Source organism: Etheostoma spectabile, chromosome 12, assembly GCF_008692095.1.
Source record: "Etheostoma spectabile isolate EspeVRDwgs_2016 chromosome 12, UIUC_Espe_1.0, whole genome shotgun sequence".
NCBI lineage: Eukaryota > Metazoa > Chordata > Actinopteri > Perciformes > Percidae > Etheostoma > Etheostoma spectabile.
The window spans coordinates 19,628,869-19,649,901 of NC_045744.1; the positions used below are offsets into that span (position 1 = coordinate 19,628,869).

The 21,033-nt window shown below is 40.6% G+C and overlaps 1 protein-coding gene across 5 annotated transcripts in view; it reads left to right on the top strand.

Annotated features, from left to right (window-relative positions):
* Positions 1 to 21,033, top strand: part of LOC116698864 (collagen alpha-1(XV) chain) — a 60,090-nt gene that overhangs the window by 25,903 nt on the left and 13,154 nt on the right. For 2 of the 5 annotated variants that reach the window (XM_032531084.1, XM_032531080.1), the window contains 29 exons: positions 3,287 to 3,361; positions 3,877 to 3,975; positions 4,686 to 4,803; positions 5,750 to 5,790; positions 5,938 to 6,120; positions 6,242 to 6,268; positions 6,350 to 6,412; positions 6,557 to 6,634; positions 6,786 to 6,848; positions 6,934 to 7,098; positions 10,862 to 10,915; positions 11,868 to 11,903; positions 11,998 to 12,135; positions 12,306 to 12,365; positions 12,471 to 12,506; positions 12,670 to 12,711; positions 13,039 to 13,101; positions 13,282 to 13,317; positions 13,555 to 13,638; positions 15,397 to 15,462; positions 15,751 to 15,786; positions 16,141 to 16,203; positions 16,335 to 16,424; positions 17,141 to 17,176; positions 17,333 to 17,386; positions 18,075 to 18,131; positions 18,415 to 18,474; positions 19,018 to 19,062; positions 20,926 to 20,992. In XM_032531084.1, coding sequence (XP_032386975.1) covers positions 3,287 to 3,361; positions 3,877 to 3,975; positions 4,686 to 4,803; positions 5,750 to 5,790; positions 5,938 to 6,120; positions 6,242 to 6,268; positions 6,350 to 6,412; positions 6,557 to 6,634; positions 6,786 to 6,848; positions 6,934 to 7,098; positions 10,862 to 10,915; positions 11,868 to 11,903; positions 11,998 to 12,135; positions 12,306 to 12,365; positions 12,471 to 12,506; positions 12,670 to 12,711; positions 13,039 to 13,101; positions 13,282 to 13,317; positions 13,555 to 13,638; positions 15,397 to 15,462; positions 15,751 to 15,786; positions 16,141 to 16,203; positions 16,335 to 16,424; positions 17,141 to 17,176; positions 17,333 to 17,386; positions 18,075 to 18,131; positions 18,415 to 18,474; positions 19,018 to 19,062; positions 20,926 to 20,992 — 2,035 coding nt within the window. The remainder of the gene's footprint in view (positions 1 to 3,286; positions 3,362 to 3,876; positions 3,976 to 4,685; positions 4,804 to 5,749; positions 5,791 to 5,937; positions 6,121 to 6,241; positions 6,269 to 6,349; positions 6,413 to 6,556; positions 6,635 to 6,785; positions 6,849 to 6,933; positions 7,099 to 10,861; positions 10,916 to 11,867; positions 11,904 to 11,997; positions 12,136 to 12,305; positions 12,366 to 12,470; positions 12,507 to 12,669; positions 12,712 to 13,038; positions 13,102 to 13,281; positions 13,318 to 13,554; positions 13,639 to 15,396; positions 15,463 to 15,750; positions 15,787 to 16,140; positions 16,204 to 16,334; positions 16,425 to 17,140; positions 17,177 to 17,332; positions 17,387 to 18,074; positions 18,132 to 18,414; positions 18,475 to 19,017; positions 19,063 to 20,925; positions 20,993 to 21,033) is intronic. The other 3 variants (XM_032531081.1, XM_032531082.1, XM_032531083.1) reach the window with 3 other exon arrangements.

The window sequence follows — 21,033 nt, forward strand, 5'->3', positions numbered from 1 at the left end:
CCAAAGTGGTCATGGACATTACTTTTGTTTGTTTTTGTAAGAAGTCAAACAGCCTTTATTTTGATGTTACAATCAAGTAATCAGAAACCAACTCAGTAAAATCATTGACCAAGAACATGGCTTTGGTGAAAACAAAGGCATTATATGCTGTATCCATCCTTCCATCTTCATCGGCTTATCCAGGGTTCGGTCTCAGGGGCAGCAGCTCCAGCAGGTGATCTCAGACTTCCCTTCCCGAGCCACATTGACAAACTTCGATTGGGGGATCCCGAGGCGTTCCCAGGCAAGGTTGGAGATATAATCCCTCCACCTAGTCCTGGGTCTTCCCCGAGGCCTCCTCCCAGCTGGACGTGCCTGGAACACCTCACTAATGAAGCGCCCACAAGGCATCCTTACCAGATACCCAAACCACCTCAACTGGCTCTTCTCAACGAGTTCCCCACGAATGACTGAGCTTCTCACCCTATCTCTAAGGGAGACGCCAGCTTTTGGTCATGACCCAGCCTTCATGACCATAGGTGAGGTTAGGAAAGAATACTGACTGGTAGATTGAGAGCTTTGCCTTCTGGCTCAGCTTTCTTTTCATTGAATGTAATACAGCATGTAAATTAAATGTAATATCGCACCCGCTACGCCTATTCTCCGACCAATCTCCTGCTCCATTGTCCCCTCACTCGCAAACAAGACCCCTGATCCTCATACCAGCCGCTTCACACTCGGCTGCAAAACAATCCATTGAGTGCCGAAAGTTGCAGGCCGATGATGCCATCAGGACCAAATCATCTGCAAAGAATAGCGATGAGATCCCCAGCCCACCAAACTGCATCCCCTCCCCACCCCAACTACGCCTTGATATCCTGTCCATAAATATTACACACAGGACTGGACTGACAAAGCGCAGCCCTGGTGGAGGCCGACCCTGAAACCAGTCTGACTTACTGCCGAGAACCCGGATACAGCTCTCGCTTTGGTCAAATAGAGATTGGATGGCCCTGAGAAGGGACCCCCTTACCCTATACTTCCGCAGCACCTCCTACAGTATCTTCCAGGGGAGCCGGTCATAGGCCTTCTCCAGATCCACAAAACACCTCAAATGTCAACGTAAATGTCAAATGAAGCATGGTTCTGCGACTAATGTACTATTTTTAGCTCATATTTACTGAGAAACTCATTATGTCAAATAATTTAAAATTTGAAAATAAATCTTGAAAGAACAACCACCTACTACTACCACCTAATTTGATGCCTTTTTCAAGGCTATAATCAATACCCAACACAGTCTGCATCAGGAGGCAGACGGGTATAAACAGGGTCAAAAGGCCATGACCACCTCTGGTACTACTTCCTGAGCTGGCTGTGTTACAGATTTTAACTGGATAGAACTATTAAGATCAGAGAGAGAGAGAGAGAGGAAGTAAGAAGGGAGGAAAGAATAGAGAGGGTGGAGAAGGAAGGGAGAGGGGTGAGATGTGGATGGGAGGAGAGGATGCAGGAGTGAGCTGAAGGCAGAGGAGGAAGTCAGAGAAATCAACAAGGCTTAGTTGTGGTCAGATCAAGGGCTTTACTCAGGCCTTTGATTCTGCTGCCATGTCAACTGTGATGGTGTAGTAAGTTTTAAATTCCCTCCCATTCAATAGGAATGACAGCATACTGTATATTCTTAAAGACATATCGATCAGTGTCTCCCAAAGCCCATGACGTCCTCAAATCTTGTCTTTTGTCCACAACTCAAAGATGTTCAGTTTACTGTCACAGTGGAGTAAAGAAAGAACGAAATAGAACTAGAAAGAAACAATTACATTTAAGAAGCTGGAATCAGAGATTTTAACTTCTTTCTTAAAAAAAATTACTGAGAGGGATTTTCACAGTAGTTTCTAATTAATTTAATAGTTGACAACTAATCTTTGCAGCGCTAAATGACATTGTCACTGGAACCGCTGTCAGTCCATTTTGAACTCATTGCACTCACAAAAGATAAATACGAGCTGCCAGTCCCTTGTTGCCATGGCGAGTGGACACGGCCATTCCCACTTTATTCTGCTTTGTTCAGTGTTCCTGACTTTCTGAACGGGTTATCTGAAGCATGACGACAGAATATGTCCATGCTCAGCATCAGTCATATTCAGTCGGAAATATCTGGGTCACATTGTGTATGTGTGTGTGTGTGTGTGTGTGTGTGTGTGTGTGTGTTTGTGTGTGTGTGTGTGTGTGTGTGTGTGTGTGTGTGTGTGTGTCTGGTTTGTTGTCTTGTTTTTCAAAGAAGAGCAGTCATGGCATGGGACCCTTTGTAATCAGCATGTATTTGCATGAGTGCTGTGAACTGGCATCTCTCTCCATGTTCCCATCAAACTATAAAAACCTGCATGACTACCACCATGCTGTGAGTTTGAGTGTTGTGCATGTGTCTGTGTGTGCATGTGTGTGTGCGTCTTTGGAAATCCTGTCTCTATGGGGATATCATCAAGTGGTCTGTATTTCATTGTGTGTGTAGTGTGTCTCTGTTCAAAGAGAGGGCGAGAAAGAGGCTGCAACACTACCAACTACTAATAAAACAAGTTGAATTTAAAGTGTCAGGTTGGCAACAAAGACTTGGCAAGGGGCACATTCCTCAGTTTGAGGACCCCTGTGATTGTTTCTTTTTTTTTTTTTTACTTTCTTAGACAATACTATTGCTTCGAAATGCACTTGTATTTACGCTGAATCTAGAGAATTTGGTTAGTTAGTTATGACGATGAGGCCTTTAAATGAAACATCCACCCCAAAAGATTTTCTTTTTCAAAATGTTGGCTTATTTAAGTGTGTAACTGACTGTATTTGTAACAAAGTATTTTATTTGCAAATTTTAGTATTTGACATTTTACCTTGTTCAGCACATTTGTCAACCACAGTTGTTTTATTGTGCTACATAAATACATTTGACAATGACATGTGCACACACATAACTCATTCACTATGCACACCAAGATTAACACTTTATTTAATCACGCGGATACTTGCTGTAGAAAATAAGATGATAGTCACAGTGAATGCGCTACCTTGGGTTGCTTTAACCCAACTTTATTAGAATACAGCTTGTATTTTATCTTTTATGAGTGCAATGAGTTCATATATATATATATATATATATATATATATATATATATATATATATATATATATATATAACTGAGTAAACCTGCATAACCAAGGTCTTTAGATGATTTAAAGAATGTGTCCTAATTCTCTCTCTCTCTCTCTCTCTCTCTCTCTTCTCTCTCTCTCTCTCTCTCTCTCTCTCTCTCTTCAGGGATCCATTCAGCAGTTGGTGATTAAAGATGATCCCAGAGCAGCTGAGGAGCAGTGTGAAGACGATGATCCTTATGTGAGATACACGCATAAACATAGTAGATGTTGTTAAGACAAAGGAACTCACAATTTAGAACTATTTAAAACACAGGAGTTTCTTTTATTATTTATCATATGATAGTTTACAATTCTTTCCAAAATCATACACATGAATTAATAGTACCCCCTAGCTGTAAAAGGATTTTACTAAACCAAAACACCAAGTTACCATGGGTTGGTCCTCTTACCTAACTGAATGATTAAATCAGTCAGTTATATAATTAATATATACATATATATATATATAAAAGGGATTTTTCATTAAACTTAACACCTTGGCAAGCATTCTCTGAAGAGAAAATCTAAAACTGAAGGTTTTCAATTGAATATCCTTTCCTCCTCTCATTTTATTTCCTCTACTACTTTCTTTTATTTGTTCTATTGTTTGTAGCAATATCTAACTGGCAAAACATGATAGACTGCATAATCATTGGTTGACATAATTTTTCTTTATAACCTTGTTTTCCCAAACCAACACGTTGTTTGATAAAGGCCTCAGGCTACACCAGTGGAGATGATGCTTTGGATGACAGAGAGACAGAGGAGGAAATGATGAAGAACACACATGAGAAAAAACATGACACAGCACAGGTATGTTGGCTAGATGAAGTGCTGGGAGCAAGTAAGGATGAAAGGATATCTGTTGAAAGGCGCTTACAGGTGGCATCATGTTTTGTTTGGCTGCATCATTATTAATATTATTATTATTATTATTATTATTATTATTATATGCCTTTGGCATATATGTCATGCCTTTTGGAAGTTTGGGTGACAAGGTCTGAAAAAAGAAAAATTTACTAAAAGGCACCCAAAGTCATCAGGAAGGGCTCTAAATGTGTGCGTGCGTGCATGCGTGCGTGCGTGCGTGCGTGCGTGCTTGTGTAAACTAGTTGTGTCCTCTGCTTTGTATGATGCACACCCACTTTCTTATCATCAGAACCCTAAAACAGCATTCCTCTGTGTGTGTGTGTGTGTGTGTGTGTGTGTTTATTCTCCGTTCCGATACCAACTTTCATTCTCCCAAAACCAGGAAGTCAGTCTGACCCTAAACATCCCATATTCAACATTGACTTTGAAGCTTCAAAGGAAACTGTCCTTTAGAAGCTGAATAACTGTTAGATATTAAAGTCCTGGTTGATGCTTTCTTGTCTCGGTTGGCGAAATGAAAGAGTTAGTCCATAATTGATGCTTGTTCATGAGCCCATATACAGTATCTGCCAAGCAAAATCGTGCTTCTCACGGGAAGAATCAATTTAATTTGGGTGACCTATTGACCTGCTCGTCTTCTTGATTTCTCTGAGGAGGAGGAGGACAGTGTTCCAGTCAGAGCTCCGCCCACTGAGGTGCCAGAGCTGGAGCTTGATGAGTACTCCGGTCGCCAGTCCCCAACTGAGGCCAGTGAAGAGATGCTGATGAGAGGTCAGAGTTAACCTCAGTGCACAGTATTCATGTCGTTAAAGTGCCTTGTGACTATGTTTAGTATGTATAGGAAACACGCTGTACTGTACTTACAGTTTCTTGGCTGTTAGGATGTTGTACTTCCTGATCAACATCAATGCAGAGAATAATTTTAAAGGTAGATGCGCTGATGTTTTCATTAGACAGGGGCAGTGGTGGCCTAATGCTTAGAAAAGCAGGCTTTTGATACCAAAACTAGCATTAAATACGTGGGTTGGAGAAATGAAAGAGTTAGTTCTTCTTTGCCTTTTCTCAGGAAGGCACATTACAGCTCCAGAAATGCTACTTAAAGATCAGCGTCCTGGGTGCCCAGTTAGCTCAGCTGGTAGAGCAGGTGCCCATATTTGGAGGTTTTTTCCTCAACGCAGCAGGCACGACTCCGACTTGCGGCCCTTTGCTGCATGTCCTTCCCCCTCTCTCTTTCCTGTTATGTCTTTAGCTGTCCTGTCAAAACAAAGTCCAAAAGTGCCCAAAAAATGATCATTGTCGTATGGTTACAGGTGTGAATGGTTGTGAATGTGTGAGTGATGCCTGGAAAAGAGAGCATCCTTCTTTACTGAATCTACTGTGCACTAGTTAAATAGAGAACAGGATCCTAGAGATGTAATTATATTCTGATAGGACCAGATTAGGGAATTTGTTAAAGCAGCAACAGATGTAGCCAAAAAGCATGTATATAAATATATAGATAATACTGGGTAATGAATATAATGTAGACTGCAACAGCAAACACTTAAAGCATTATACTGTCTACATTTTTTAGTGTGGGTCTTTTATTGTCACCTTACTGTTACGGTAAAAATGTCTGTGTCATGCTCAACAAGTGGCCGGTTACAGTTATGGGCGGTGTCATCCCATGAGGATATGATTGGTCAAACTGGTTGATGATGTCATGTGCTGTGTACAGGGCCACACCGGACAGAGGAGCCAGGGGAGAGATCAGGAGATGTAAGTTCAGACGGGGACTTTCTTGCCTCTCTTTCTCATTTTGCTGTCACACATTACGACACATTGGAAATATTCTGCACAACAGCATCTTTCTATTACAGTGTGTGTGTTTTACACACCAAACTTCTTTGTAATTTAAATTTCCAGGGTCATGTAAGGCATGGGTTAAAAGGAGAGCGTGGAGATCCTGGACCTAGAGGTCCACCTGGCCCACCTGGTCATCAAGGCCCCACCCCCCTACCTGGGAAAGCTCAGACTGGACCAAGAGGCACACAAGGACCACCAGGAATCCCTGGATCCCCAGGACTACCAGGGAAAGATGGACAGCCGGTGTGTACACTAACAAGAGTGTGTGTGTGTGTGTGTGTGTGTGTGTGTGTGTTGCCACTGTTTTATAGAATTGAGTTCATAAGATTTAACACTGATCCTAAATCCTTCTCTGTCTTCACAGGGAATCAAGGGGGATAAAGGAGATCCAGTAAGTTTGTTAAGTCGTCTTCTGTCTTCTTTACTATGATTTATATCACATGTAATACCTCATCTGTGTTTTTACATCCAGGGTCAGAGAGGATCTCAGGGATTTCCAGGTTTGGGTGGAGAAGCTGGAGCTAAAGGAGAGAAGGTGTTGCCACAGCACACAAGTTGCAATTAATAACTTATTACGAGTCATAATTCAAAATCCCTTTTCATTGTATTGCACCAAATGTACTGTAAAAGACAGATCTGTTCATCCTATCCTCTTTCCTCTTCCCTTCCCTCTCTACAGGGAGAAGCAGGAGTTGGTGCACCAGGCCCTCCCGGCCTTCCTGGGCCTCCTGGACCCCCCAGATCCCGCAGTGTACCGGTGAGTATCACGGTTTATGCTTTCGCTGTCTTTTTGCTCTACACATGATGAAGTAAGCATGAAGTAAATGTCCAGTAGATGAAGGTCAAGCCTGGTTGGCAACCTCAGTATGTACTGTATGTGTTAGACTGTGTGTTTATCTGTGTGATAGTATGGAGCAGATGCCCTAGGTTCTGGGTTTGAAGACCTGGACAGCGACACTGAATTCATCAGGGTAAGAAAAAGGGAGCAGAGATAGACAAGACGGTCTCAGAGTTTAATCTGCACAGTGGAAATAATAGGAATTATTTTTTCATCAGGGTCTTCCTGGTCCACCAGGGCCTCCAGGGCCTCCAGGACGTCCTGGTGCTGGTGGTACTGGAAACCTGTCATCATCTGACACAGCTGAAGGCCTCTCTTCAGGGCTCGCTGGACCACCCGGTATACCTGGCAGAGACGGGCTCCCAGGCAGTCCTGGAATACCAGTAAGTTATCGGGATAAAAGGCATATAAAAGACACACTATTCAACTTTCAGTTAAATTTAGTTATGAACAAACGTAGGCACTGAAGGCCCGAGAGACAAGTTATCTTTTTTTCATCATCTGTGAAATAGTTGGGAAAAATGTTTTTGGCAGGTGAATTTATAATTAGTGGCCAAGGAGGACACGGAGGATTAAAAAAAAAAGTACCTTTTCACATATCAGCTGGAAATCAAGTAATGTAAATAGTGAGTTTTAATCACATCATAATTGACCATTTCTTTTACACAACCTTAGTTTTAAACTAAACAACATGAAGTTCCTATTCAAGTGCTTTAAACAAACATTTTACAACAAAGCCGTACTTCATTACAACTGTGAGGTAGTTTTAATTGAGTATTTTCATTTTCTCCTTCCTGCCTATTGTACATTTTACTAATCTATTTTTATAGCTTTAGTTACTTTGCATATTCATATTAATTATTCAAAATATTATGAATAATCTAAGATGTATTAAAGTGGATAAAGAAAAGACTTTATTAGTCCGGTGATGAAATTCACACGGCAGCTGCCAGGTCAAATTTCTTGCTGTTGTTTTGGTGAAAGTAACTCAAAAGTAATGCAAAAGTAGTGTAACACATTACAATTCAGACACAGTAATATTGTAATATAACTAATTACTCTCCAATGACAGTAACTTGTAATATCCAATGTATTACATTTTGGAAGTAACTTTCCCAACACTGCTCACTAAAGATTTAAATACATTTCCAGCCAGAATAAAGACATGACAGTAATGTTACATAACTTGTCATCACACAATATATGTAGGTTACCTGATGTTTAGAGTGGTGCTGTTCAGCCTCTTTGGGCTGAAATGAATATTACAAAAAAACTTTTTTTCACCTGTTTTGCAGATGAAAAAATAATTAAATAATTTAGGAATATTTATTAAGGGTAATAAACACAGTAGAGAAAACACTTTAGATCAGACGTCTCACTCACTTGCCTCTTAGGACATCCATCCGCACATAAAACCTACAGACCTGTTTATTTATTTTCATTGCAAATAATTTGCCACATAACAATACAGAAGTATTATTATATGAATTAATTATTCATGTAGAGATAGGCAGAGGCCACGTTTAGGACCTAAAGACACACATTTAATTAATCTATATAATCTATGTATAAGTACACCGTTTTAAAAAGAAGTCATGTTTGAAATGCTGTTGCAAAAAATGATCCATCTCAACAAAAATAATGTTGGATGGCAGTCACTGAATACTTAATCAAACATTGTCAGTATGGCAATGGTCAAATTAAATAGATGTATATATTGGGAGCAGTATTGACTATCCATGTCTTCATCCTGCAAAATTGCATTTGCTTTCAAAAGGCCTGTGCACTCTTGAATTTGGCATAAAATGAAAATTGTGAAGCTAAAACTTAAAGTGACTGGTTTTGAGCATCAGTTGTCAAGTTTCACTAGTCACACTGTTTGAGTTCCATTTTGCATCAAAAAATTTGAATACTGTAAAATATGTATATGTGGTAGCATGCCTTGTGAGATTTGCTACCTTATCAATTACATTATTATTTTGCAAATACTGTCTTTACCTTAATGTTTTACTAGCTGTGTTACTGTATTGTCATTGTATATTGTCTGTCTTTCTTGTTCTCTACCTTCCCTTCTATTTCCAATCCAAAATCACCTTCAGTTTGTGTGTCTTCTTTAATCATATTGTAGTGATCAATATTTACATGTCTGTCCTTTATCCTCCTTCTAGTACCATCACCCCTCTGTAATGATTCTCACCCTCCATTTCTCCTCCTCTATCCTCCTCTTCTCCACCTTTTGTTCCATTCCTGCCACCATCGTCCTCCTTTCCGCTCTGTTTCAGATGTTTGAGGAATGGTTTAGTGGTTCTGGGCCGGATGGTTCAGGCTTGAGCTCCGAGTTGTCCTCTGACCTCGGCTCTGGTTTCAGTTCTGGGTTCAGGTCTGAATCCAGCTTTGCCTCTGGTTCTGGGCTTGACATTGGGTCCGCTTGGGGTTCAGGAGAGGTATATCTTCCTGGTTTGCTGGGTTAAACCAGCAAACAATAAAAGGCAGAACTACCGTCAAAAGCCTGAGTATTGATGAAGCAAAACTCATTTTCAATACAAAACATTACAGTAAATGTTAATTTGAGACCATCATAGTGCTTTATTTATATAACTGTAATTGCGCTTTGTGACACCAGGGATAAAGACAAAGCTCACTGCCCCAATACTCAGGCTGATGATGTACATTATCTCCAACCATGTTGTTCTGGCAGCTAGCTAAACTGATTTTTTTATTTTTTTTACCTCGCTGGCTGAAGTGCTGTGTGTGTGTGTGTGTGTGCGTGTGTGTGTGTGTGTGTGTGTGTGTGTGTGTGTGTGTGTGTGTGTGTGTGTGTGTGTGCGTGTGTGTGTGCGCGCGTGCATGAGCACGTGTGTGCGTGCGTGTGTGCTTACACACTATGACCCGCTTGGAACAACTAGCTTTGGTTCATCTACTTTCAGTTTAAATGTTGCCATCACCAAATGAAACATTTCAGCATGAAGTTTCACTTTCCATGGTAAATGTACTGAAAGGAAATTAACTCAAATGTGCTGTATAACCTCAGTTTGAGCTGCCATTTTGCCTTTAATCAACATGGTAAAGGAGAAAATCTGCCTTTTCACAGATCTGTTTTATGTTTTCATGTTGTATATTGTCGTATTTTGGCTGTTCTCAGTCAATGCAAATACCACGGCATACTGAGTTGCACCACATCTAAAACACATTTATTACTCAAAATGTATTTATAACTGATACCTAAGTGCTGGATGAAGCTAAAAACATCATGACAATTTTGTTTGAGTCTTACCCACACTGAAACAAAAAATGTAATGCTAGTCCTAACAGTGGCTCTAGAGCACACACAACACTTAATTCTCATAAATGTGCTTATCAAATGTTATCATACCTTGCCTGTTGACATTTTGGCCCTAATGTTTTACCACAGACAATTTCTTAACTATCCAGCTGTTAGTTCACAAAGTCCCTGGCCAGTAGTTCAGTGTAAGTTTAGACTTTTAGTAGTATAGACAATAAGTCAGTGTGCCTTGGAATTTAGTACTGAAAAAGTCTGAGGCCTCTGGTACACTATGTTGTCAGTGCATAAACATTGCTGTAACTTTGGTCAGATGCTGCTTAGTTAAAGGAATACATTTAAGTTTTACAACTTAAACGTTCCTCTTAAGTGATAAGAGAAAAGACAACATCATCCTTGCCTACATGGTTGCTGACTCCTCTCCTTCATACACCATCACAGCTGAATGCCAGTAACCCACTCCAGCAGAAGGAGTTGAATAGGAAATAAATGTTACTTGTTTTATTTGTTAAATAAAATGAATATATGATCTCAATTGACTGTGAGGCTAGTAAGTCACAACACTGTCTAAACCAAAGGGGGTACTGAAGTTAATAACAATTTTGTAGCTGACTCAGTGTGGCATGGATGATCTTATCACTTATGGAAACTGACTAATGACCCAGTATTCCTTTAAACTGACAGGCTGTCACCATTGGATTTGGTGTGGGTCCCTTTGAATGGCTAAAGGGTTAACAAACAGCTTAGCATCAAATTGCTCCTTTATTTTTATATATATATTTTTACATATGCATATGTTCTGTGGCAAATCGCTGTTTTATTTGTCTTACCTCTACTCATGTTTTTTTCTGTGTTTGCATGACCAGGGTCCTGCAGGAAAAGATGGGTCTCCAGGTCTCCCAGGAGCTGTTGGAGAGAAGGTATGGTCCTCAAGATGGATTGGGTCCTGGCCTAGAGACCCAGTGTGCTTTATCAAAGTCACTGTCCCCTTTTTTTGCTTGTTTTGGTTCAGTGCAGAGGGAATATTGATATCCACAGGAAAGAAATAGTAGTTATTTTTACTGCACCACATTTGGGCACCACTGGACTATGTAAAATGACCATGGTTTTGAGATTATATAATGAGAAGAAAAGAGTCAGGGATAAAATGTTGATTACAAGCACTGCTCTGAAAGGCCTAATATTCTACACACACATCTAAATTTGTTTGATATCCATGTTTAATAATGTATGGACTGCCACTATTTACATTGACCTTAAAGGTCCGATGACATGGTGCATATTGGATGCTTTTATATTGGCCTTAGTGGTCCCCTAATACTGTATCCGAAGTCTCTTTTCCAAAATTCAGCCTTGGTGCAGAATTACAGCCACTAGAGCCAGTCCCACAATGAGCTTTCTTTAGTATGTCTGTCTTTCTTTAGTGTCTGTAGCTATTGAAGAGGGGGGGCACTTTGCTCGTTTGAAAGCCATGATGTCTCTCTCTTTCTCATGGGTGGGCCAAATTCTCTGGGCTGGCAAAGCAGAGAAAGGCAAGGTAACCTTATTCCTTATGACCTCATAAGGGGCAAGATTCCAGATCGGCCCATCTGAGCTTTCATTTTCTCAAAGACAGAGCAGGATACCCAGGGCTCGGTTTACACCTGTCACCATTTCTAGCCACTGGGGGACCATAGGCAGGCTAGGGGAATGCATGTTAATGTTTAAAACCTCATAAAGTGAAATTTTAATGCCATGGGACTGTTAAATGCTAAATAAAAGAGGAAGTGCTCAGTTACTACTTTCTTTCTTTCTTTCTTTCTTTCTTTCTTTCTTTCTTTCTTTCTTTCTTTCTGTCTTTCTTTCTTCTTTCTTTCTTCTTTACATCCATAGGGGGACCAAGGGTTATCTGGGCCACCTGGACCTAAGGTAATATACTTCACAACAATAAACACATTTTTGGTTGTTAGTTCAGAAGAAGGACAACTCAATGTTAACCAGCTTTTTCTTTTTATCTCTTCAGGGTGAATGTGGGTCTGTGGGTACAGCAGGGTCCCCAGGGCCACCAGGGCCAAGTGGTCCACAGGGTAAGAGAGGCCCGTCAGGTCCCCCAGGACCCCCTGGCCCTCCCGGACCTCCAGGAACCAAATTCTTTGTAGAGGTGACGCCATTTAATACCAATTATCTACGCACAATGCTGTTGACTAATCCATATTGACCTACTTTACTTTATTTCATGAGCCAAGAAAGAGACAACAGGTTAATTTAGAGCAGAGGAGAGCAAAGGAGGACCGTTTAATAAGTAACAGCAGGCTGTGTTTTTATTTCTAGGACATGGAGGGCTCTGGGAAGACTGACATGCTCATTGGAGCTGGAGTCAGAGGCCCACAGGTCAGTGCAAGAGTATGTGCGTTTGTACTGTACTGTATGTGCGACTGTGCAAAATTGTTTCATATACTTTACATATAAGCGTTTTCTGTATTTGTTTTTCCCTAGGGTCCCCCTGGCATACTTGGCCCACAGGGACCTAAGGTAATCTCCTTATAAAAACGCATTATGTACTCTTCATGCTTGCAGAAAGATATCTATTGTTGTATTGTTAACAGCCAATACATGCATGAGTCCTCTGTGCATGCACTTTTTATTGCGCCGTCTTGCTCAGTAGTTGAAGATGCTCTCTCATTGTCTTCTGTAGGGTGAGAACGGTGCCCCAGGTCCTCCAGGTCTTTCTGTCAAGGTAATTCTGAAATGGCAATGTTTTAGATTTCTTTCTCAGATAGTGTATAATATTCTGTCCTGTTTGTTCTGTCTTTACTGTTTATATTTGTTGTCAGTCGATCTAGGGCTATTTTTAGAGCTCTAGTCTTTCCATGATTTGAGTGTATTGCTAGTAACAGTGAGGCATACCTGTGAAAAGAAGTTCTCATCATTTATGCAAAAGAAGAAGAAATATGTTACATATTGTGATGATTGTAATAAACACATGTATGCAACCCCTGTCACAGTGAAATTACTTCAGCTATGTGCATCCTTTGAGTTCTGTCCATGCTGTGTGTGATTGCAGGGTGAGCCAGGAGACCCAGGACCAGAGGGTATTCCGGGTCCTGCTGGACTACCAGGTGCTAGGGTAAGTAGCAGGTGTTTACACAACAAATGTGCGGATGAGTCTTACTTGATTTTACATGTATGGCATGTCAGAATAATTTATATAAACCTCCTTTTCAGATCACCCTTAAGCATAACATGCTACTTGATTATGGGTAGCAACACATGAATAACTTTTAATCTCTCTTTACTCTACAAAAAGGGGGCCAAAGGAGAAAAAGGCCATCAAGGACCTAAGGTAGGGTTGCTAAAAACATAATATGTGGATATTAAGTGATACCTACGTTTTAAAAATGTCTGGCCAAGGACCCCTTACAAGATAAAGAATAAACTGGGGACCCCCTTATGTCTGTCCCTTGGAATAATATTCATATTTGATTGATGACTTTGTTGACGACTCCTGCCAAGCCAGATGGCCTGCCCCTTTACTTACATTGTTATCATAATAATGACTAACTAGTTTTGTCTCCTATAGGGTGATCGAGGCGTTGATGGACTCAGTATTCTAGGACCACCTGGGCTTCCTGGACCTCCTGGACCTATCATTAATCTGCCAGATGTACGTGCGCACACGCACACGCACACGCACACACACACACACACACACACACACACACACACACACACACACGTGTCAAATCACATTTAGTTGAATGAAGAACGTTACACAATTGAACATTAAAAAATGACTTTCCACCTTGCAGTGTTTTGCATTCTTTTGCAATAAGTTTTGTGTTCCTTCCATAGAGGAAGGCTGTGCTGTATTAGGATTTTGTATTATGTATTATGTTTTAGAACAGCACTGGTTGTGACCACAGGACGAGTGAGCACACCCTTACAGTAGCTGTACCTACAGTAGCTCCGTTGCAAGTCTGTATCATTGCTGCCAAGGCTGATTGAAACAGACTGTGATTATGACTGTAGCCATATCATATCATATCTGATGGATGTACCGTAGATAGGGCTGCACAATTAGTCCAAATTTATCACAATCACGATTTTGGCTTTCCACGATCAAATTTGCGTGATCGAGCAATATTTTAAATGTGTCATTCTGTTCATAGAACACTCCGAGTATTATTGCAAAGCCAATCTACCTCTCCTTAAACCACTGTCTGATCATGTGCCAGTCAGTTGTACCCTGCACCGTGCAGCTTAGTTTCTAGATGTAGACAGTCACAGAGGACAGAGTAACATGTGGAAAAATTCCACAACAGATAGCATCCGGTCATGCGTCGGTCTCAAGTTTTACCAGTTCACCAGTAAACGCAACATTTCGTCCCATCTGTTGTTTTTCAGACAACAGCAGTGACCAGTGCTAGTTGGTGTCTGTTAGCTCACAGGGCTCTAGGGTGCTAGATAGTGTCTGTTAGCTCACAGGGCTCCGGGGTGCGACTAACATTTTTCCTAGGTTGCCTAGGTGCACGTAACGTCCTCGCATCTGCTGCTTCTCCACAAATGAAGCAATGTTGTTTATATCGATATGGTTTAATGTTGCGATACATGACCCATTTTTTTCTGTAAAGCCGTGCATGTGTTAGTATCTCTCCTCTACTCTCTCTCCTCTTACTCTTCGCGCAGCACCTCCCCCATTTACTCATACACGCCTCCCGGGTTACATGGAGAGACAAAGCGGCAACAGCACCAGTCCACGCTGCTGACATTTTTTCACAGTTTTAATTGTTATTAACAGCCGTACATTGTTAAGCATGAGAGGCAAACCTGTATTTGTACCAGTGTTTCCGTAACTCTGTTATTGCGGTGGCCACGGCGAAAAACACAGAAGAAGTTATTGAATCCAACCAACTTCAGTCCGTAGAGTAATAGCGTGTGAGACGGAGTCTGCTGGACCTGGACCAGAGATGTGACCCATGGCCAGAATATCATAGTTTATAAAAATGCAGCGCAGTGACGATGCAGACATTTCATTCACACGACGTGTGTAACTCTGCTGACCCGCTATTTGACCCGTAATGGACCCATTCACCATCCTGCATGCTAGACTCTGGATAATGAGTCAGCAAGTATTCATCGTGATAATTAATTGTGATCTAATTTTGCCATAATCGTGCAGCCCCAACCGCAGATGTAAATCCCATGTGGCTTAAAAATGCTTTCTCAGCTTATGTTAATAGGTGCAGTAAAGAGTCGCAATAACATCCAATAAAATAACAAAAATAAAACTACATTTAAAAATACATTTATACCATTTATAGTCGGTAGTTTCATGACCATGTTGAATGAATTTTACAAACCTCTAAATATGTAAAATATGCAAACAGTGCCCACATTTAATCATTGACTATTCTGTCTACAGCTGCTGCTCAATGTTACAGATGGTATCTTCAACTTCACAGAGATCAGAGGACCACCAGGGCCCATGGTGCGTAGCACTACGCTATTAATATCTTTTAAGATGATACCTGGATTACCGCTACTTGCATGTGTGACATCAAAAATTCAGGGAGAAATTTTAGAGCTACAATACAAGAAGCCAATACTTTACTGTAGCAGAAGCAATGCATTTAAAGTGCTTTGGCTGCATTTGTGTTTGATGTTGTGTATGAGCATGTCATTAACCCAGTTCTACTGCTTTTGCCTGCATCCCTGTTTATGTGTACATATGCATGTATGTGTGTGTGGATGTGTGTGTTTTGTCTGCGTGTTGCAGGGCCCTGAAGGCTTGCCTGGCAGAGCTGGATTTCCTGTAAGAGCAATTTGCTACACTACCTTATGCTGAGCATTTGTATCTCGTGATGTCTGAGTTATGAAAATTTGATTTAAGTGTGTACATGAGTATTTTTCTATGAACAAAGATGCAACAATAATTTCAAAGCAATGTAACATATTCTTTTCCGATTTTGCCTTTGCTGTCTTTGGGTTAAACAGGGTAGGTATGTTGTTGCCACGGATGGTGTTTTTTTTGTTTATATCACTTTAATATAATTTTAGCTCTTCATAAATCCAGACCAGGACCCATGAAATGTTTTTTTACATATATACTGTAGAATCTACAAATCTTTAAACCTTCCATTTTAAAATGCTATCATCCTTACTCCAGGGCCCCAGAGGACCGAAGGGAGACATAGGCCCTCCAGGTGTCCAGGGGCCCGCAGGGTACAAGGTGAGGACTAAACAGAATGGGGATTGTTATGACAAATATCATGTCACAAATACGTGTTAAAAAATGTCTAACATATAATACTGTTTATGCAGAAGTATTTAACCGCCATAACCATGTCTTTACACTTACAGGGAGAGAAGGGTGAGCCGGGGGTGACCATTGCTGCTGATGGATCCCTCTTATCAGCGCCAAAAGGCCCCCAAGGTCCCAAAGGCATCAAGGTACCAGAAAAGAAATCCCTTACCCCTATCTGGCCATACCTTACCCAGTAACCTACAGTGGGCAATGACAGTAAGATGATGCATCTAATAATGTAACCCCAGGAAGTAAGATTTATGCCCTGGTCCCTCCATGCTACCCCACAGATACTCAGTTTTCCACAATAATAAAGAGTTGAGGTCTACCTGCACTGCAGTATATCAACAGCAGTCACTCAGCCAGTCAAAGACACACATTTGAGTTACTGGATACGATAAGCACACAGAAGGATGAGTACATTTAAAGATTGGATGTCAATATTTCTTACCAACTCTACTTGTGTTGATGCATTGTACAGCGATGTAACTTGACATGTCAATGTTTTTCTGGCTGTTATAATTCAATAAGATTCCTAAATTGAAATATTATAAACTACATTACACCTCCTTCCTTAAGAAGTCAAGGTCAAAACGTTCTGTTTTATTATCCCTTGTAATGTACTTCAATTGCTCCCAGTGTTCTAGTTATTGCACACTGACCACTGCAAGTGTCCTAAATCCTAATCCTAAAGCCGAATAAATACAAAGGAGCTCAACTTCTTTAAAGACATGAATCTGTGATTTTGGGAAGATGGGGATATTCTTCAGTTGTTCTAGAAACAAGCAGTCTTTGAAATCTCTTTTCACATTTTCTTCGAATTCTCATGTGTCATTTTGCTGTTCTGCGTTGTAATGTATAGGGTGACCGTGGGTTCCCTGGACCTGCTGGACTTATGGTGAGCTCATGTCAAATAAAAAAAAACCTACAGACTCACATTCGTTAATTAAGACAAGCTCCACACATATTTTTCTTCTTGTTCTTATGAACTACTGTGGAAAACTGCTAAACGAGGAATTAATTTTTGTGTACATCACTGTGTTTCTTATCCCAGGGCCCAATAGGACCATCTGGACAAAAAGGAGAATATGGCTTCCCCGGTCGCCCTGTGAGTACCTTGTATTAGTTGTGTATTTGTCAGGAAATTACCATCTGTTTGTTGATAGAGTGTGTGTTGAGGTACTGCCACTCAAAACTCAATGTAAAAAGTGCATAACCCCAATATATTATTTGTGTAATATATTTCTTGGTGCCAAAAGAAACCTTTCAGTGTTGGACCTTCCACACAAAACATGCAGCAGTTCTTGAAGTCTTTGGTTGGCTAGTACTCAAATGATATATTGCACTTGTATAGAGTACATGTACTGATTATAGACAAAATAAACTACAAGCATTTGTGCCAGTGGCCACAGACACAGCCCAATAAAAGTACATGATCAGGGAACACTTGCAGAGCTCCATGTGTCACTCAACGCCTCGCCAGGCTCATGAGAAGGTACGCTAGGCCAAAGGAAGAAATAAGAGAGCAGACCAGCTTATTTGCTAAATCAAGATGATTCAGAAAATCACAACAGCAATTAATATAAACATCATTGATCCATCTCTACATGTACAAAAAATGACCCAAAACACCCCAGAACTCCCCGGAACTGTTCAAACCTGGAGGATGTCAGCACCTCATGCTTTGGAAGACATTCCTTTCTTTGTCCCGCAAGAAGGGGATATTCACATTTGTAGTATATTTGTAGTACACACTGCACAAAGCCTGACGTGTATGAATGTTTCTCTTCCTGTAGGGTCGATCTGGTATGCCTGGGAGGAAAGGGGACAAAGGAGATGCTGTCGGCCTACCGGTAAGAGGGAAAGGAATGAAAGAAAAGATCTGTGATTTTCTTGTTGTTGGATACCGAATCAATAAGGCATTTAACATTTAAGACCAATATATTCACATAACTACAAATAAGACATACAAGAATTGCTGATGTAACAGATTGTTGGTGGTGGGGTGACCCTTTTGTTCACATTAGGATCATGGCTTGTCCCTTTAGTTAGTTTTCACTTCACTTTGAAACTGTCTGACTATCTCATTAATGAGATGGGGCACTGACACTGATGTGATTATATTGTCTCTCTCAGGGACCTCCAGGTCCTCCGGGCCCACCTGGACATCCAGGAAAAGTTGTTGGGCTGAAAGGAGTAAGTTTCCATCTTTTTATTTCTCTACTTTATCATTTTTAGTTGGACTGGGGGGACGATACACAGCCAACAACTTGCATTACAATTTTTAAAAGGCTTGTCTTAGAGACATATGTTAAGTATAGATTAAAATAAGCCCACATCCAGAAAACGTTTTTATATTGATGATCTGAATTATTATGACAGGGTTGGCTTCCACAGAACATCACCAAACATGGGGATGTGTACTAGAATTCAGAAAAGTATGGCTCCAGTAGTCAGAGATTAAAAATACAACACATATAATTAAATGTTGTTTTGGACCCCAGGAAGAATAGCTCGTCGTCTAGGGGTCAGCTAATGGGGATCCTTATAATAAAGCTAAACTAAACATACTGGCTTTGACAAAAAAGATCCGTGATCAAGTATAAGTAGTCTGTGGAGCACCACTATCATTGAAAGCCAGCCTGTTGGTGTGTGAATTCATATCTGTGAAGTTCTACAGTACAGTGTTTGACCTGACTCATTTAGTCTGATTACACTGCTCTTCTTTGAATTTTAAAGACAGTGTTTCCGGTGCGCCCCAGACCGCACTGCAAAAAGGGACGAGTAAGTCTTAGTCGGACCATCTGATTGGTCTGTTTCACTTTGAAATCGGACCATCCGGTGGTTCTTTTGGTGTCTTTTTTTTGTGTCTTTTTGGGTGTGGCAGCATGGCAACTTTCTGGTCTGGGCTACAAACAACTCTTTTACCTCCCTTCATTTTCTCATCTCCTTCCTCTTGGCTCTCCTACTGTCCTAATGATCCTTAAAAAGGCTACGTGTTTGTCGTTCTGGCCCCATTTCATCAGGCGTTAACATTCCTCTTATAGGCAGGTTGTGTCTAAACATCATTATCTTACCTACCTGACACATACTTGTGGTTGGATCTACATGCAAACGGGATTGTAAGTAGTTGCCAGATGTGGATTAAAGATGCATTAGCCATCTGTAAATGCAATGTGGCTATTCCAATCTTTGCATATTGAGTTTATTTATAGCCAGGTTTTCTGTGTCTGGGAAATCCAATCTTATCACCCATGACAAATGTTAATGCCAGGTGTTAAAGGGGTCTGAGCCTAAATCCTGCTTGCCTCGTCTGTCCTTACCGCCCTCAACAAAGAGGAAGCGCTGGTAAACCTCTAATTGACACTATTGATACTCTTCTGCTGTATGTACGTAAGAGTCATTGCCAATTCACTTTTTTAGTTCAATCAATTCAAAAAAAGAATACATAGAGGAGATTTTACAAAGAGCATGGTCATGACAGGCTATTTCATTTTTATTGATTCCAAAGAAATGCTACTTCCTTAATTGATTGTATTGTGATATATGTTTTTTTTATATAGTTGAGATATATCAAACTTTGGCTTGCTGTTCATCAGGTAGACATAAATCTTTTCAGAAATGTACAGTCTATTCTCATGGTGCTGGGTTTTTGAGTTCTGCTTGAAAACTTTCTGTTTGAAGTATGCAGTTCTGTGGCCTCTGGTGACGCTGCAGCTTCTGTTTTGCTGAATTCCAATCACGTAAACTGGTAATAGGCGCTAATGGGGGTTATGTATACATACACACATTCTTATCAGAAAACCAGCCACAATAGCTGTGCAAAGTTCATTACAATTGTGAAATTCTGCCAAAGTCTGAATACTGGTTGGAAGTGGAATTTGATGTAAGTATATAATTTGATAAAAATCTACCTATGGAGGTTTGATCTAAGACTTATGATTGGAATTTGGCCCTTCAAATGTCATTTTTGAGGTTTGGTGACGGGCTCCTCCATGTAAAATGAATGTCTAAACTTTCACCTGACTCATAAGTGAATGGGAATTCATGACACTACCATGATTAAGTGTACAGTAGGTCACATCCAATTTTTTCATTTTGATGATTAACAATTCTATTTAAGACATTTGCGAGATGCAATGAATTGCACAAAATCATCATTAAAGGCAGCAGCGGTCAATGATGTGTGATAGGGGTGTCCAGGACGTCTTTGACTTGAGTAACTTACTGTAACAACATGTTGAAATCAGCAACAGTTTAAATGCATTCATTAATGCAGATCTGTTTCAGAAAAGCATGTTTTAACCCTTTTCCTTAACCTTTTGTATTTTAACCACCGCAGCCAAGACTGGGTTGTACATGCTGGTATATCTAGCATGCGTCCATTGTATTTACAGTAATAGGTGTTTTTGCAGTGCTGACAGTGATGGATTTTTCCATCTGTGTCTTTTTATTACTGTGTTTTTCACTGTACAGATTTTCAAACTTTCATCTATGTGTTGAGCACTCTGTGCCTTGTGTGCATGTGCACAATGTGCTGGTATCCATGCATTGTTAATTGCTGTGTGTGTGTGTGTGTGTGTGTGTGTGTGTGTGTGTGTGTGTGTGTGTGTGTGTGTGTGTGTGTGGTGGTGTGTGTGTGTGTAGGAGTCATTGAGAGGGGAAGAGTTAGCTAAAGGAGACAAAGGCGATGTAGGAATACCTGGAGAGCCAGGTAAGACCTTTACAACAGACATCCATGTGATGCAATTGACT